The sequence below is a fragment of the Hyperoodon ampullatus genome (genome assembly GCF_949752795.1).
Source record: "Hyperoodon ampullatus genome assembly, chromosome: 7".
Taxonomy (NCBI): Eukaryota; Metazoa; Chordata; class Mammalia; order Artiodactyla; family Ziphiidae; genus Hyperoodon; species Hyperoodon ampullatus.
Genome location: NC_136920.1, coordinates 11,953,878 through 11,971,617, shown reverse-complemented (window position 1 = coordinate 11,971,617; position 17,740 = coordinate 11,953,878). Strand labels below are relative to the sequence as shown.

General features: G+C 59.1%; 3 protein-coding genes across 4 annotated transcripts; 1 reads left to right on the top strand and 2 right to left on the bottom strand.

Moving 5' to 3' along the window:
• Positions 1-713: 713 nt before the first annotated feature.
• EML3 (EMAP like 3) lies at positions 714-9,699 on the bottom strand (the record flags this gene model as incomplete). 2 transcript variants are annotated; one of them, XM_079708459.1, is made up of 22 exons in its annotated part: positions 714-1,122; positions 1,209-1,339; positions 1,623-1,721; positions 2,243-2,330; positions 2,450-2,547; positions 2,619-2,707; positions 3,261-3,328; positions 3,780-3,911; positions 3,996-4,121; positions 4,204-4,355; positions 4,774-4,915; positions 5,069-5,224; positions 5,578-5,673; positions 5,919-6,029; positions 6,116-6,185; positions 6,347-6,517; positions 6,733-6,856; positions 7,027-7,094; positions 8,124-8,237; positions 8,332-8,592; positions 8,671-8,842; positions 9,678-9,699. In XM_079708459.1, 22 exons carry the CDS (start codon positions 9,697-9,699, stop codon positions 919-921), a joined length of 2,694 nt encoding a protein of 897 aa, XP_079564585.1. In that variant the 3' UTR covers positions 714-918. The 2 variants fall into 2 exon arrangements, with proteins under 2 accessions (XP_079564585.1, XP_079564586.1); XM_079708460.1 differs by having other exon boundaries at positions 8,332-8,589.
• Positions 9,700-10,529: 830 nt separating this feature from the next.
• On the top strand, positions 10,530-12,093 carry ROM1 (retinal outer segment membrane protein 1; the record flags this gene model as incomplete). The annotated part of the gene is made up of 3 exons (XM_079708461.1): positions 10,530-11,119; positions 11,512-11,758; positions 11,871-12,093. 3 exons carry the CDS (start codon positions 10,530-10,532, stop codon positions 12,087-12,089), a joined length of 1,056 nt encoding a protein of 351 aa, XP_079564587.1. The 3' UTR covers positions 12,090-12,093.
• A 445-nt stretch (positions 12,094-12,538) lies between these two features.
• On the bottom strand, positions 12,539-16,983 carry B3GAT3 (beta-1,3-glucuronyltransferase 3; the record flags this gene model as incomplete). Its single annotated transcript, XM_079708130.1, has 5 exons — positions 12,539-13,039; positions 13,441-13,731; positions 13,902-14,262; positions 15,592-15,724; positions 16,902-16,983. The coding sequence occupies 5 exons, from the start codon at positions 16,981-16,983 to the stop codon at positions 12,941-12,943; spliced, it is 966 nt and encodes a 321-aa protein (XP_079564256.1). The 3' UTR covers positions 12,539-12,940.
• Between the last annotated feature and the right edge of the window lie 757 nt (positions 16,984-17,740).

The window sequence follows — 17,740 nt, the reverse complement described above, 5'->3', positions numbered from 1 at the left end:
TGGTGCTTCGCAGAAGTCTCAGTCGGGCCCGCGCAGCCGGCACCTCCGCCGCCTCAGCCGTCGCGGTTCATCCCGGCCCGCGCTGTCGCCGCCGCCTCTACCGCCTCTAGCCCGGGACGCCGAGGCCGGCGCCGGCCCGCTCGGCTTCTTCCGGAAGGAGCTCGGCTCCCGCCGGACCGGAGCCAGGCTGCAGCTCCCCCCGCGCTCGCCGAGCCCCGCCAGACGTTGGACTCGGAGGGCCGCCGCGAAGGCTTGCCCTGCCCGCCTCGGGGTTCGCCTCCTTCCGGAACACGTTCGGCGGATCCGCAGAACAAGGCCCAGCGCTCGGCTCCGGTCGGAGAACGAGACCTCAAAGCTCGGCTACTTCCGGAAGGAGTTCGGCTCCCTCCGGCCAACCGCGGCCCGGCGCTCGGTTATTTCCGTTGCGGCTCGGCCCCGCCCCCGAGGCCGGGGAGAGGAGTTGGGCTTAACTCTTTCCTCGCCGGAGTGCTGCAGCTCCGCATGCGGCCGCGGAAGACTCGAAGCGCCTTTGCGCTTCTCGGAGTTATTTGCAAGCGGCTTTGCCTGTTATTTGCATGAAAGGTCAACGCTCCCTCACCCTTTCCGCATTCCCCTTTTCCTTCCTCCCCATCCCCACAAAGGCCCTAGGCGCCCAGTCGCGCCCCACAAAAGGACCCGGAGGCGACTTTGCTTTTGGTTTATTGCCCCTCAGCAGGCAGCGGGAGTCAGGGCCCCGGCTGGGGCTGCCCGGCTCAGCCAGCGGGTCTATACAGTGTGTGCAGGGGTGCCGTTCGCCCCCTCCAGGGAAATGCGCTTTTGGGAATGTCTCGAAGTCGAGGACCGGGTCGGCCCCGGTAATGGGGAATTTGGGTGGGGCGGGGCCCCGCTGCAGGGCCTGTGGGTCCCGTAGGACAGCGGTCAGACGTCGAGAGAGGAGGCGGGGGACAGGGAGGGGGTTCGAGAGGGCGTTGCAGGCGCCGGCCCCGCGCCCCCAGGGCCCAGCACTCGCCACTGGAAGATGCTGGCGTCCTTGCCGCCCAGCGAGACGAGGTGCGAGTCGTCGTGCGTGAACCGGACGCTGGTCACGTGGCTGCCGTGACCACCGTACACGAGGCTCGGCGCCTGGGCAGGAAGGAAGGCCGAACTACATTGGCCGCGGAGCCCTGGGACCCCTCCCGACCGGCCCCGGAGGCCCCGGGAGGCCTTACCTTGGCGCGGGCGCACGGGTACTGGAAGAGGTGCACTTTGCAGAAGTCGTCTGCCACGGCCACCACGCGCTCGTTGTGGGAGCGGCACAGGGAGTTGATGTCGGTTCCATCCGAGCCGTCAGGCCACACGCCTAGCACAGCGGCCAGCCTCAGCCCGGCCTCCCGGCCGCCACCCACGGTCCAGAGCGGCACCATTTCCGGCGCTCAGGCGGCCCGGCCACCCACCCACCGGCCGCGCGTTCCAGGCAATCCTTCCCGGTCCCGAGGGCCGGCCGGAGGGGCCTCCTGGGCTGGATCTGCCAGTTTCTTGACGCCCACCCCTCTACACCTGTCCAGCATTGCGAGCCCGGGATGGGCTGCACCTTGTCCCCGCACCTCTCCCACAGGGTTCCGCGGCCCCGGGCCCCGGCTCACCGTAGACATGGAAGCCCAGCACGCAGGTGTAGGTGGCCCACTCCCGGTCTCGGCTCTCATAACGATTCCTCAGCAGCTTACAGCCTCCAGCCACGTCCCCTGGGGAGAGGGAGCCCACCCAGCTCAGCTCTCACCCTGCCCTCAGTGGGGAAGATGCCATGGAAGGGTTGGAAAGACTGGCTTGAGGTGATCTGGTCAGGGTGGTAGCCCTCAGCCCAGGGGAACACCGAGCCCCATGTGCTTCCTGAGTTCTCAGCTGAAGTTCTCCTGTTTCTCATCAGTTCCTCCTCCCTTGAAAATCAATCCCTCCACACCTGTCCTGAGAAACTTTTCCAAAACAATCTTTTCCTGGTGCATTTTTCAACTCCCCCAAGGCCTTGTGGGAACAAGACATGGTGCAGAACTGTGTGTGTGGTTTTTTTGTCCAAATGACAACATTTCTCCTATGTGTATAACTCTGACTCCACTTCAAACCCATCTCTACCTCCCTGTCTGACTGCCCCTCCACCTGGAGTTCCCCCACACCTTCTCCTTCATCCCCTCCCAACCAGGAGCCCCCTCACATAAATAAAACCCACCCCTGTTACCCTCTCCCCATGCCCTCCCCTACTGTCACTCACAGTAAAGGATCTCATAGTCCCCAGAATTGGACATGATGAAGTTCCCATCCTTGGACCAGTCAAGGTGAGTGATGAAGCTGGAGTGACCCTGGGAGCAAGGGTCAAGAGACTAACAATGTAGCCACCATTTCCCATCCCCTCACCCTCCTAAAGTACATTAGTTTACCTGCTATGGCAATGCCCTGCCCTCCACCCCAGCTTCCTCACCACACAGCGGCCAAAGCGGCTGGACTTGGCACCATCACTGGAAATGCTATAGATGTAGATCATGTTGTCATGGGAACCGATGGCCAGGTACAACCCATCTATAAAGACAGTCACTCAGAGAGGGAAGGGCCAGGGATGAGTCTAGGTCCAGGGTGGGGGTGGCTCCCACCTGGGCTGTACCGGACCACTGAGAGCTGCTCATTGCCATCAGTGATGTCGGACACGATCTCTCTGGTTTCTGTGTCCAAAACTAGCCACCTAGAAGGGAGGGGGGTGGAAAGCAGGTGTGAGGATACCTGTCCTGAGCAGGGTAGGGGTTGGCAAGTCAGAGAGCCTCAGAGACACCAAAAGAAAGGCTATGATGTGGACAGAGAGGTTATCTACCATTGCAGTCTTATGCTGGGAAGTGGGAAGGGGCTACGGGCAGATAAAAGCTGAGGGGCTCCTGATGCCGTCTGAAAGGGAGAACAGGGGCCCAACTACCAGGGCCTTGTGGAGTCTGTTAAGCTTGTCACTTCCCTGTGTTAGTCTCCCCTATGCCCCTCCCATCCCCGCTGCTTCTCTAGCCTGAGCTGCCACCTCCTCCACTCCCAGGCTTGCTTGGAGGGGAGAATGGATGGGGGAGGGTGTGATGACAGCTGCCATAGGAGAGCAGGGGAGACCCAGGCTGCAGGGAAAAGCACTGAGAAGAGGGAGGGTGCAGTTGGGGCTCCTGAGCAGGCAGCGATCACACTCCTCCACCCCCGCCATTACCAGAAACCCTTCCCATACCTCCTGCTTTCCCCTCCCAGGAGTCCTGGCTCCCTCTCACCTCCCTGTGTTCAGTCCTACGGCCACAACTGCCCCACTGGGGTGGAAGTCAGCACAGAGACCAGTCTCCTGGGAGGGGAAAAGGTGAATTCAAGAAGATGCCTTTCTAGTGAGGGAACTAAGATGGATACCTTGTCATCTTGATAACAATGTCAAAGCCTCCTCCTCTCAAGGTTGAGAGGGACAGGAAACCTGGGATGGAGGCAGGGTATCACTGGAGCCTAAGCAGAGGTGCTACTCAAAACACTTAACAACCAGAAGTGACACCCCACAGCTGTGCCGGAGATTAACCATCAGTTGCTGGATCAAGAGAACATCTAAGGGCTGGGGGGAGGGCAGTGCTCAGGGGGCACTGGAGGCATCAGTACAGAAGAATGAATAGTTTAGCAACCAGTACAGCCACACCAGTACAAACGGGCTGCCTCTGGGAGCAAAAGGGAAGGGGGTGTTGGGGAAGGAGTGGTGGCCACAGGAGTCATGGTGGGCGTGACACTGAGGATCCGGGGACACAGAGCTCTACCTTGAGGTCGATGCTCCAGGCCAGCGCATGGCCCTCCCCATCCCACAGGCAGAGCTGCCGGTCGTGGCCACAGGTGAGGAAACGGTTCTGGAAGGGATGTGTGCAGAGCCCCCAGAGCTCGTCCGTGTGGCCCTGCGGCAGAGCATGCGCTGTCACCTCTGCCCCTCCCCAACAGCCCTTCCCTTCCTGCTCGCTCGAACCCTTGGCCCCCCCGACCTGGATTACAGGGGAGAAGCCCTGGTCCAGATGTCCCCTCAGCAATGCATTCTTCGTGGTTCCCACCAGCAGCTCAGAGCCCAGCCCCTCTGCAATGGCCCGCACGGCCCCAAAGTGTTCAGGAATCTGCAGAGTGATGGCAGAAAGTCAGGGGCCCGCTGACCACTCCTCTTCCCTCTCCTTCCCTTGACCCCAGCCCAGCCCTCACCTCAGCTTCCTGGAGGGCCACCAACCCAGGCCCCCACTGGACCAGCCGGCGGTCCCGCCCACCACCACTCAGCACGGTCCCGTCCCGCCGGAGACACAGGGCGAAGATAGAACCTTCATGAGCGTGCGCCTGGGCCACAATCCCATAGGTCTCTGTTGGCAAAGTCCTGGGTGGGTCATGCTTTTGGGGTTCAGGGAAGTAGGGAACAGGAGCAGCCTAGGCCGTCACAATAGAGTAATAACTGCCAGCTGCTGAGTGCCTAGTCTGATCCTCGGTTCTTCTCCCCAGTTTACAGACTGGACAACCAAGGCTCCAAGAAGTGAGGTAACTTCCTAAAGGCCAGGCAACTAGGGGCGAAACTGGGATTTGAACCCAGGATCTGGCACACTCCAAAGCCCCAGCCCTCTCTGCCATGCTGCCCCCTGCCCGCCTAGACTAGCCCCACAGAGGGCCCCACCCTCTGACAGAGCATGATCAATTCTCAAGGGAAAAGGACGGGCAATCCTCTCCTCTGTTTTCACAGACCCTCTGGGGAACTAGCCTTCCCAGATGCCACCCCCAATCACGTACCTTTGGCCCCGCCCCTGCCTGGGGTCCTGGAATCTGAGAGGCTCCGCCCCCAGGTGAGAATGTTCCCCTCTGAGTCCCCTGTGAGAATGTCTCCATCCGGAAGGAACACAAAGCAGGGGATAAACTTGGGTTTCTTGTATTTCTAGGAGCCAGGCGAGCAGAGAGCAGAGGTCAAAGACACTACAAGTCTCGGGACAGTTGGGAGTTGGGTAGCATCAGGGTCTACAGTACTCAGACCAATACTTCCATCGCCACGCTGCCCTCCCCCACCACCCTGCACCCATCCACACCTCACCCCAAAGACACCCTGTTTCCTGGTGAGGGTCCCGTTCCCAGGAACCCCTGCTCCACCACTCCAGTTCCAGAAGTGGACGTGGGATTTCCCGCTGGTGACAATGCAGCTGCTGTCGCGAGGGTTGAAGCCAACGGCCAGGACTGAGTCATTTGTACTCTGAAGGGAAGATACTAGATTCAACCACCCCAAGCCCTGTGCACCTTCATTCTACCAGACTCTCTTCAACTGGCATCCTGACAACCGGTCTGCAGAAGTCCAGAACCCTCAGGACGACCTCTCCTCCAAGGCCCTGGTCCCCTAAGAGCACTGCTGTCAGTCACTCACTAATGCCTAACACGGTGTCCCTCACGAGGTCAGAACCTCCGTGGTCCCCACTTCACAGCCTCAGAGAGGCTAGGAGGCTTGCTCCAGGGGACCAGGCCAGAAAGGAGGTACATGTACCTCTGCACTCCACCACTCCCAGCACCTCAACCTCAGCGCCCCACCAGGCGGCCACCTGGACACCTCACCTTGATCTCAGCCAGCTTCGTTCCCCGGCTGCAGTCCCACACAGACAGCATGTGCTCATTGGAATCATCCACCACACAGAGGAAAGCACCCAGATCCTGAAGATGCGAGACACATCACAGGGGCCGAGTAAGGCCTGGAGGTCTCAGGGTTCATGGTCCAAACTAGGCAAGGGGTGCCACGACAGGCTGAGAGAGCAGGGGAAGGGGCCACACTGTCTCTTAGGAGAACCGGCTGGCTGGGGCTCAGGAAGGCCAGGACTTCTGAGGCTTCCTGGTGAAGTACAAGGAGGGGGTTCCCGGACAAGGAAGATGGGGGCCTCGAGGCGCTGGGGCCAGCTCACCGCAACTGAAAAGGCCAGGGCCCCCACACCCCGCTCGAAGGCCCCCAGTCCGATCTCCTGCAGCTTCAGCAGCGTCTCTGAGTCCCAGACGTGAACCACAGGCTGCAGGGGCTGGTGGAGGAGAAGGGGTCAGGGGTGTGAAGGACAGCTGGGCTGGAATTTCATCCTGTCTGCCTGGCGTGTGACTGTGGCCTTACCTTTCCATCCTTATCCACTCCGGCTGTCTGTCCTGAGGCTACACGCACACCATCAGGGTGAACAGCCAGGCTAAGTGGGGGAGGAGACACTCTAGGGAAGGGGGTCGGTCTCTCAAGACCACCCAGGCCACTCTCCTCTCCTGTTCCTCCACACCCACCCAGACCCTCCTCCTGCCAAGCCCACCATCCCCATGCCTAGAGCTGCCCACTCCCAAGCCCTAGGACCCTCACCATCGAACGCAGTCCGTGTGCCCCCGGTAATGTCTCTGGCCGCCACCTCCAGGACCCCCTGGGCCTCCCCCGGGCCGGTACAGCACCACCACACAGGCGATAAAGTAGACCACCTCCCCAGAGCGCAGCACAAACAGATTAGAGCGGGAGTCACGACCCCGGTACCCGTAACTGGAGTGGGGATCGTGGTCAAGGAAAGGGTCAGATCAAGGGCACCATAAGGAAAAGGAGAGAAAGACAGAGCTCTGGCTAGCAGCGCCACTGGCAGAGGATGGAAGGGGAGGATTCAGAGGTCTCACTCTCCTTGCAGACCCAGGAGGTGCAAGGGGTGGGGACGTTTCATGATGGGAAGGGTGGTTCCCATGGGACTGGAAGGGGCAGGATACACCCAGTCAAGGCTGAGGGTCTCCGGGGGTGGGCCGCTGGGCAGCTCCTCGAGGCTGCGGATGCCAGACGGGATGTACATGGTAATGGGGCGGCCGCGAAGGAACATCTTCACTGAGATACCTTCTACAGAAAAAAGAAGGGGGTGTCAATCACCACCCTGTAGCTTCCCTTCCAGGAAAGCCAGAGCAGAACTCAACCCGCCATACCTCACAGGTCCCCCAAAATAGCTCCTGGGGCTGCAGCCCAAACCCTAACCCCATCACCCAAGTTCTTCCAGATCCCTCTATACATACCTAAATTATAATTGCTCCTCCGAGATCCAGGACCCCCAGGGCTGGAGAGGGGGTCTTTTCCCCCGCGGCTGTTGCGAAGGAAGGAAAGCACAGGGATTGGGGTCAGGTCCCAAGACATAATCGTGGAGGGGCAGGACGTAAGAAAGGAGGTTACCCTAGAGGTCACAGTCTCCTCTGCAGACTTTCAGTTTGCATCGTGAGCATTCAGGGCTCAGGGGGGGACTTTTAGCTCCATTTAAGGCTAACGGAGAAGACTGAGGCTAAAGAGGCTGAGTAAGCCTGTAAGAGGCAGGGTGGGGTGACACTTTCCTCCAGACCACCAGGCCTCTGGCTATCAACCGCTTCATTTCCCCATCTGTAAAATGGGCCTTTAGTGAATCCAGAATGTACATCAGCCCTGCCTTTCAGGGATCTGAGAGGTAAGCAAGAATAGTCTTTATCTCTCAAGGGGAAAGTGACAGGTGAATTCCAGAGATCACTGTCCTTAGATGATAATAAGGTGACGATCCCTCTTCAGAGAATAAAAGAGAGGCCAAGGATAGGGCTAGAATGAACACTCAGGTGTCCTGGGGCCTGTACACACTCTGAGGCAACTACGCTCAGCCACTAGGATTTCCCCTTGCTCTCTAGAAGTAAAGCTTGGTACGTTGGGGTGTGGGAGAAGGCTGAGACTCTGAGGACCGTCACCCATAAAAATCATGGGTGCTTTTGGAAAACCCTCTTGGAAGGTATGTTGTGATATGGTGGAAAGGGCAGGGGAACTGGAGTCAGGAAGAGTTGGGTTGGAATCCTGGCTCTAGCTGTGTGACCCCAGGCAAATGACTTACCCTCTCTGAGCCTGCTTCCTCACCTGGACAATGATCAGCATGAGACCACCTACCCCCCAGGGATGTCGTGGGGACTGAATTGAGATGGAGGAGGTCGAGGGTTTAGCACAGTGCCGGGTACACAGCAGGCGCCCCAGGAGTGCTTGTTCCCTTCTTCCTGTTGGGCAATGAGGTCCCCCCACCCCACCCAGGGAAGTGAGGTGAGGGATGTGGAAAGTCAAGAACCTGAGCCTAGGGTGGGGCGGGTTGGGGGAGGGGAGCCTCGCCCACCTCTCTGTGCTCCCTGACCGCAATAACAGGTTGGCCGAGGAAGCTGCCTTCCGGGAGAGTTTCTGGCGGGGCCGCTCTGAGGGGGATGAGGAGGAGGAAGAGTTTCTCCGTGGCCTGGTCGGAGCACAGTAAGCAGGTGAAAGTCATTCCCTAGGATCGTGCTCCCCACTCCTCCCTCCCCTCCCAGCCTCTGCCGCAGGACACTCACGTGTCAGTACGCTGTGGGGGCTGCACCAGCCTGAGGAGCCCTGGGGGGCCGGGCGAGCCAGTGCCACTGCTGCTGCTGCCCCCTCCTTCAGACTGGGTCCCACCGGGCTCTTCACCGCCCCCCTGCGGGGCTGCGGGCCCGTTGCTCAGGCCAGGGGGGCCAGGGGATGACTCCGTCTCCACCTCTGTCTCTGTCTGGGTGCCTCGGCTCACCGAGGAGGGGCTGCGTGTGGGTGGCAGTCCCGGGGGAGCTGCAGGGCTGCTGGGGAGACAGTGCATCAACCCGATGCCCCTGGAGGCCCCAGCAAGGGGGAGGAAGAAGGTTTGACAACATGCATACCTGTCCCTTGTAGGGCCTGGTGTGCCAGGGTCCTGCAGGGAGGTGGGAGGCGCCTGCAGCCGCAGCAGGCGAAGAGCTTCTGCCAAGGCTGCCTTTACCAGCTCCATCTCCTTCTCCTGCACCTGAAGCCGCCGGCTCAAGGACTGCAGGGCCTCCTGAGCAGGGCCCTCACCTGGGAAAGGGGCAAGAAGCAGTCAGAATGTACCCACCACCTGGGGAAAGGCTTGAGGGGATTCTCTCTGCCCCCAGTTGTGCATTTGTCCAATAGGACCTGCCCCCTTCGAGCAGCTCCAGGCTTGGATGCACTCCCAGAGGGGAGGAGATGGGTGGTAAAGGATCAAGGGCCTCCTTGTGGCACGGCAGGCGAGGAACCTGGCAAAGCTCCCTTCCTGCTGCCGTCCCAGCCTCCGCAAAGACAGGGAGTACCATGGAGTACCAGGGGGAAAATATGGAGTACTGGCGAGGAACGTGGGAACCACAGGCAGAGGCGTAGTGCTGGTGAGGGACGACGGGGCCCAGCCCAGAGCAAGCTCAGGTCTCCAGAGAAGGCAGAGAAACTGAGAGGGAGCACCCGGAGAAAAGAGGGGGTGGGGGACACAAGAATACAGTCATCCTGAGGACTCAGAGAAGGAGAAGACATCTAGAGTGACAGGAGAGGGTATGAGTGGAGAGAAGAGTCACAGCGAAGGTCCCAGGGTAACAGTGGGGGTCAGAAGTAAAAAGACCCAAAATACCAGGAAAAGAGGCCCAGAGTAACACAGGAGGTAAGGAAATTTTCGAGGGGCCCAGAGTAACACGGGAGGTAGGATGACGTTGGGGAAGTCCGAAATGACAGTTGGAGGACCCAAGTAACTAGGGAGAGCGACCTGAGGAACAGTGGAGGATGCTCAGAGCCCCCGGGGCCGAGGAGCACGCGGGGACGCCCCGAACAGCCGTCGAGCAATGGCAGCGCCCGACCGGCCGGCGCTCCGGGAAGGGGCACGCCGCCCGCCCCGCCCCGTACTCACCGGGCCCCCCGGCCCCGTCCATCCGGCCCCCGGCTTGCTCCGAGCGGCGGCGGCGGCGGCGGAGGAGGCGTCTAAGCCGCGGGGGCCATGGCCAGAGAGAGGGGAAGGGGAAGCACCCCGGGGCGCGCGCGCAAGGGAGCCGAGCCACCCCCCGGGGGCGCTGTCGGGCGCGGGGAAAGGGCCTGGAGGGGGCGCTGTGGGGCGGGGGCCGCAGGCTCCGGGGCCCGCCGGGACCTCGGACTCTCCCGGGGCCGCTCTCGGCTCCCGGGGGTGGGGTGGCGGGGCCGTCCCGGGCCCCAGCGCCGCAGCACAAACAGGCGCCGGACGCGAAGCCGCCAGGAAGCGCGGGAGGGGGGGGCGGGACGAGGTGGGGGGGGCCGGGCCGCCTGGTAACCCCTCCCTGTCCGGGCCTCGCAGCTCCTTTCGGGGGCGGGGCCAACCCGCTAACCCCCGGCCACCGCCCTCCAGGCCCTTCCGGGATCCTGGCCCTCGGACTCCCTGGGGACCTGGGAAGGAGCGCTGGCCGTGAGGTCTCCCGCCCCTAGCCCCTAGCCTGTCGAGGCAGAACCGACCAGCCCCTCCCCACTTCCGCGAGGGGGCAGGGGCGGGGTCACGAAATAGGCCTTTTGCCCGGGGGCGGGGCTTTTCCTAAGGGGCAAGGCCAAGGCATCCCGAATTGGGACTGGCAGGGGACAGGGCAGAGGGTTATTAAGGCTGTGGCGGGAGGATGCCCAGGGTATTGGGGTCAGGGTGGCATTAGCCCAGCTCAAGCCAGGCTGGGCTGACGCAGCATCCTGCCGCGGCCAACCCCTGTCCCTGACAGCTCTGCTGTCCCTTGGGCAGAGATGGGAGATGGCGCCGGTGCTGCCCCTGGTGCTGCCCCTCCAGCCCCGCATCCGTCTGGCGCAGGGCCTCTGGCTCCTCTCCTGGCTGCTGGCGCTGGTCGGTGGTCTCACCCTCCTCTGTAGCGGGCACCTCCTGGTCCAGCTGTGGCACCTTGGCACCTTCTTGGCTCCCTCCTGCCCGGTCGCTGCCCTGCCCCAGGTTGCCTTGGCAGCCAGTGCAGTGGCTCTGGGCACAGGACTGGTGGGTTCAGGAGCCAGCAGGGCCAGTCTGGATGCAGCTCAATACCCTCCCTGGCGAGGGGTCCTGGGCCCGCTGCTGGTGGCTGGCACAGCTGGTGGTGGGGGGCTCCTGGTTCTTGCCCTGGGGCTAGCCCTGGCTTTACCTGGGACTCTGGACACAGGACTGGAGGAGGGCCTGGGGACTGCCTTGGCTAACTACAAGGACACAGAGGTCCCTGGACGCTGTCAAGCCAAACGGCTGTTGGATGAGCTGCAGCTGAGGCACCACTGCTGCGGGCGCCATGGGTACAGGGATTGGTTTGGGATCCAGTGGGTCAGCAACCGTTACCTGGATCCCAATGACCAGGACGTGGTTAAGTGAGTGATTTGCTTCTCCTCCTCCCTCTTCCTTCTTCTCCTCCTCTTCCTCCTTCCTGGAAACCCCACCTCACCCAGACAGGCAATGAATAGAGTCTAGTGATTGAGAGAATGGGGCACAGCTCTGCCATCCATGTTTTAGCTGTGTGACCCAGGGCATGTTACCAAACTGCTCTGGGCCCATTTGCTTGTCTGTAAACTGGAGATGATAAAAGTACCACCTTACAGAGTTGTTGTAAGGATAAATGAATTATGTATGCATGCCTGGAACATAGTAAAGCAGTCAGTAAATGTCTCACTCGTTTTTTCCCTTCTCAACTCCTGTGCCCTGAAGCTTCTCCCCTAGGCCTCTATCTCCAGACATCCTAACACCCCTGCCCCTCCTTTTGCAGCCGGATCCAGAGCAATGTGGAAGGCCTATATCTGATTGATGGGGTCCCTTTCTCCTGCTGTAATCCCCACTCACCCAGACCTTGCCTGCAAAGCCAGCTCTCAGACCCCCACGCCCACCCCCTCTTTGATCCCCGACAGCCCAACCTAAACCTCTGGGCCCAAGGATGCCATGAGGTGCTGCTGGGGCACCTGCAGGGGCTGGCGAGCACGCTGGGCAACATGCTGGCTGTTACCTTCCTGCTGCAGGTGAGTCAGCAAAGTGTCTGAGGCCTCCTCTGGGCCTCCTCACCGCCTCCAACCCGGGGGCCCCTGGAACTGCTGACCCTTATTGACCTCTTGCCCCTTGCTTTCCCCACAGACTCTGGTACTCTTGGGCCTGCGGTACCTGCAAACGGCACTGGAGGGGCTCGGAGGAGTCATCGATGGGGAGGGAGAGGCCCAGGGCTATCTCTTTCCTGCTGGGCTGAAAGACATGCTGAAAACAGCATGGCTACAGGGAGGGGTGGCCCGCAGGCCAGCACCTGAGGAGGCCCCACCAGAAGAGGAACCTCCCAAGGAGGGTCTACCTGAGACCTAGTGGCCTGGAGCTTGGGGTGGGGATGAGGGGTGGGGGGAAGGGGAGGGATGGACAAGACTGGAAACCTCACAACTCCTTATAGGCTCCAGGTGGGGGAGGAGGGATCTCTGGGATTAGAGGGTTAAGGATAGTCAGTGAGCTGGACTGGAGTAGGAGAGAAAACCAGGTGTCCTAGGGCCCAGCCCATGGCCAGAACCACCAGGGAAGAAGAGAAAAAAACCAGAGTGGTGGGAAAGTGACATGGGGAGGACTGGAGGCTGCTTCTGGTACACGGACTCAATAAAGCTTTTGGACTGAAGCCACTGATCTTTCTCTTCAAGGGGGTGGGGGCCCTGAGAGAACTGATTTCCATCTGATGGAGAAGCCAGGACTCCAGGGTTTTGACCTGGTAAGGATCAAATGCAAGAACCTGACATGGGAAGTGAAGGAAAACAGAAGCCCCTCCAGGTTGAGAGTTTTTATTCTGGAGGTTGGGGTGGGGGTGGGGGGTCAGCATGCTCAGGTGGGGGGGTCCAGCCCAGCTCCTCCAGCCCCCCAGTGCATGCCCAGCCCCAATAAGTTACCCAGTCACTCAGCCGCCCTCCCTCCCGAGACTCTCTGTTTTCTGCTCCGCCCCAGACAGGGCCCATCTGGCTCAACACAAGGGCCGCTTGTCCCTAGCCTGTGGGCAGTGCCACAAGGCAGGCTGGGGGAGGGGAGAAGCAGCTGGGCCACGCCCTGGGGTTGAAGGGTCAGAAGGGCCGCCCCTGGCTCTGCGGGCTCAGGACTTGGAAAACCACATCCTCGGCAGTCCAGGGATCCAGTCCCACAGATCCGTGTCTGATGAGGTGGTGGGCAGTGGAGGGCCGCCATCACACCTCGACAGCTGGGTCTGAGCCTCGGCCCTGCCGCTGCAGCTGCTCCTCCTGCTTCGTCTTGGGCTTCTCTGTCCGCGTATGCCACACCAGAACCTGTCCCGAGAGCTTTCAGTTAGAGCCGGGCCCAGCCACAGCCAAGCCTCTGGGGCACGCAGTGTAGAACGGATTCTCCAACCCCCTCGACACACACCGGGTTGGCTGCCAAGTATGAAGGACGGGTGGGGGGAGGCTTTAGTGCCTGTAAAATGGGGCTTAATCCCTTACCCTCTCTGTGTCACACGGGTGCCAGGAGACAGAGTGGCAGGAAGACCACTTTCCTTCCCTGCCTCCCAGCTTCCCCTTCAGGAGAGCAAGCAAGGTTGAATCTGAGCCCTGGAGGGTCTCTCCTGGTTCAAACACCCATCCTTGATCCTACTCCCCAGGGCCTCATTCCACTTCTCCCATCACCCATCCATCCCACAGTCAGATTTCTGTGCCCACCTCCATCCCCTTACCCGAGTGCAGTTGGCAGCCCGAGGCTCCAGGTCCTTGGGATCTACAAGGTGGCTCAGGAGACTGCTCTCCAGGTGGCCCCGAGGAGCAGTAGCGTCAAACCGGGCATTGGGTTTAGCCAACAGCAAGGGCAGGGAGACAGCAAATCCCGCCATATCCACTGGGAAGGGCCTATTGGGTTCCCATGCCGTGTGGAAGCCCACAACCCGGCCATCCTGTACGCGAGGGCCCTCGAATCGCAGGCCGCCCACCAGCCCCACTGGCCACACTGAGACTCCACGGGTCCAGCGCATCTAACAGAAGTCAGGAAAGAAGAAACAGACAGGAGGTGGCCCAGAGGAACGGGAGCAGCAGGAAGGACCACTTGAGTCACTCTGCCCCACCGCTGCCCACTCCTCACCTAGGGAAAAAGATGAAGCGGGCTCCACCTGGCCTGTTTCCCCAGCCCCATCCCAGTGCTCACCTCCTCAAAGAGTTCCCGGCTGTAGGTGTTGTCGTCATCAGCAAAGTACACGACTCCCCGGGTGCCTGGTGGGGGTGGATCCTTCTCTCCCGCCACAGCACCCCCTCTGCTCCGGAGCCAGTCCAGGGCCCTGTTCCGTTGCTCTACACCTCGGGGCCGAACCCAGCCTGGCTCGCCCTCCCGGAGTCGTTGGGCCTTGGGGGTGAGGACCGCCAGGTGTGTGAAGAGGAGGCCAGAGGCAGCCAGCAGCCCCGAGACCAATGGGGTGGGGCCCTCAGCATCCTCTACCAGCAGCCAGTGCAGCCGGGGCACCAGGCTTAGGGTCTGAGATAGCCGCACCAGCTCCGCCTTCTGCACCAGCCTGCAGGGGGAAAGATGCAGGAGGGAAAGGGGTAGGCACCATTTGCCCACTCCAGAGGGTACATATGGCTTCTCCTGGGCCACTCCTAGCACTGCCCCCCCCACACCCCCCACCCGTGACCTTTCCCCAGCCAGCACCCAAACGCCCTGTTCTTTTCTTTGTCTTGTCTTGTTTTCTGACCAAGCCACTCAGCTTGCAGGATCTTAGTTCCCAGACCAGGGATGGAACCCATGCCCACTGCAGTGGAAGCGCTGAGTCCTAACCACTGGACCGCCAGGGAATTGATTCACCTGCCCTGTTCTTAATGTCCATGTCTGTCACTCACCTCAACCCCAGGGCTCTGACTATAAATTAAGGGCACAGGCTTTGAAATCAGATCTGGGTTTGAACGCCAGTTTTGTAACTTATTAGGTGAGACATCTGGGGAAATGGCTCCGTCTCCCCAAGCCTCAGTTTCCTTTACATAACTTTAAAATAACAGTACTTTAAAACAATGTTGTTTTAAAGATTAAATAAGATCATGACTTTTTAGAATACCAGTAGGACCATGTTCTTTGCCGCCTATGTTTGTATTTCCAGGTAGAAGAGTTTAGAGGAGACCTTACGCTCATTCCTCTTCAGGGGACGAAGATTTATCCAAGTTTAGACAAGAAACTGGGAAGGTAGGGGCCCAGTCTCTTGCAGGCTTCTTTACCCTTCAGATGGGCCTGCCCGCCCCAGGCTTGATGGTGTGTGTAGGGAGGTGGAGAGGGTCTAGAGATGCCCTGGCGTAGGTGGGTCAGCCATCTGATTCCGGGCAGATGTCAGCAAGCCCTTTTGGCTACAGATTCAAAACCACATTCCCCAGTTGGTTTGTGTCACTAATAACGCTACGTTTTATTTAAAAAAAAAAAAAAAGGAACACGCTTAGCACAGTGTGGGGCAGAGAGTAAACACACCGCAAATAATAGCTGGTGTAACTATTTCTAGACCCCCGTATGACTGCAGGGCCAAGTCCTTTTCTACTTCAGTTTAGTCAAGGGGTTCCCAAACTTTCTCACCAAAGGCTCCCTAAGGAGAGTGAACTCACTGGCAAGTTCAGAATTTCTTTGCAACTTTATTGTTCTACCTTAAAATTTCTCAGGAATATTGTATTCTACTTCACAGCACATCCCTATTTTAATAGAAAAACATTTTCCCACAAATCTTTGAGTAATGATGTGGTTCATTTAGCCTGTCATTTGGCATGCCTTAGCTCGAGGAACATCCCCTGGCCCAGCACTTCCCGAAACTCATCATCGACCCCAGCCTCTTGGTCCATGCAGATGTTGGGTGCATCACAGCCCATACCTGGCATAGGTGGGGGTAACAACATAGATAGTAGGCAGAGCCTCAGGTTCAGGGGGCTGGGCAGGGGCAGGGGGTGGGCGGCGGAGATCGGCTTGCAGCTGGGAAATCCTCAGATCCTTCTGCCGAAGCTGCTCTGCTGCTGCCCGCAGGGGAGAGAGGCAGTCACATGGCTGGCCTGGTCCCAGGAGGCAGGGATGGGGGCAGAGAACCACAGTATGTTCAGCATCCCAAAGGGCCATAACCTTCCGTTCAACTAGCCAGTCCAGGGCTCTCTTTACAACTTCTCTAACAGCTTTTCTACGCCTTGGGTGGTGGGGAGCTCACTGCCTCAATTAGCAGTCCCTCTCCGACTTTACCAATTCCATGCATTACAGTTTTCATTTGGCTATTGAGCTGATTACCTGCCTCCATCCTTTCTACCTGCTGGTCCTAATTCTGCCTTCTGGAACCATAAAGAACAAGTTGATCTCCTAAAACAGGACAGTCTTTCAAATATCTGAGGATCATGCAGTGGCCCAGTCTCTAAATCCCTGCATAGGAGGCAGGGTTCAATCTGTTCCACTGGCTGTGTGACCAAAGACTCATTAAATTCATTGATTCCATCATTGGATAAATATTTATTGAATGCTCCTCCTGGGAGGCACTGCCTTAGGTGCCCGGGATGCAGCAGGAAACCAAACAGACATGGTCCCTGCCCTCATGGAGGTTTCAGTTTAGTGGAGGAGCTGGACACTAAGCAAAGAAACAAATTAATAAAATTATTAGAAACTGTGGTAAGGGCCATGAAGGAAACAAATAGGATAGAGACTTAAAGAGAATCCAGATTAAGAAGAGTTATTTTAGCTAAGGTGGTCAAGGAAGGCCTGTGAGGCGGTGACATGTGAGCTGAAACCTTAAGGATGAGAAAGAGGCAGCTGGGAAAGAGCTGGGAGAAGAGCACCACAGGCAGCGGGGACAGGTTAAGTGCTTGGAAGCAATGAGCGTGGGGTTTTCAAGAAACTGTCATGAACCCATTGTAGCCGGAGCAGAGCGAGCGAGAGGGTTAGGAAATGGGGTTAGAGAGGCAGACCGAGGCAGGATCATGCGGGGCCTTGCAGGCTCTGGGAAGGAGCCTGATTTCACCCGAGGTGCGGCGGGCAGCCGCGGTGCGTTCTAGAGAGGAGAGTGCGCCCGGCGGCCGCAGAGGGCTGTCGGAGGGCCGAGCCGGATGAATGGGGTCTGCGCGGGGGCTCATCCCCAGGGCGGGACGCTCGGCGGCGGGTGCCCTCGGGCCGACCCGCCGCGCCCCCGCCCCGCCCCGCCCCGCTCACCGAGCTGCACCAGCGCGTAGAGGAGGCCGGCGATCGACACCAGGAAGTAGGCGAGGAACACGTTCTTCAGCTTCAGCTTCATGGCCGCGCCACCGCCGGCGCCTGGGCAGGCGGGATCCTGCAGGAACGAAGGTCCCCGCCCCCAGCCCGCCAGCCTGCAAGCCCCGCCCCTGCAGCGGCCCCGCCCCTTATCCCGCCCTCCTCACCCTCCTCTCGACCTGCTCCCAGGAGCTGGAGCTGGCAGCTAACTTCGCGGCCCACTTCCGGTCAGTCTGCACACTCCCTCCCTCCGGGTTAATTTCCGCTCCCACCGCCTGGTTCTGGGAACCACGGTAGTGGGTGACGTCACATCCGGCGTATCAAGCGCGCTCGGCCCGCGGTCAAAAGCCAGGTAGGGTACTTGGCAGTGGCTTTGGGACCCTCCCCTTGATCTCTAGTCCCTCTGCGCAGATTTTCTCCTTATAGCCATTCATTCATCCATCAGTCACTGCAGGTAGTAACAGTAGCTCAATACATACTTGTTACATGAATGATGGATGAGTGAAATCTAGGGCCTATCATGTGCCAAGCCTGTGCCCTGGGTGTCTCATACAATCCTCACTATAATCCTTTGATTATAATTTTAATACAATTTAGGATATTATCACTCTAAAAATTGGTGTTGCAGAATTTTGAGATTTAACAAGGTACTCCCGGCAAAAATGCAAAAAATACATAGTAATCTAATAAATTAAACCAAAAAATAGTAAAGGGGTATTTTTGATATTTCATTAATTAATCAACCTCTCGCATTCTAATATTTCTTGCAATTTTTTTGGGGGGGAATTTCTAGTATGACT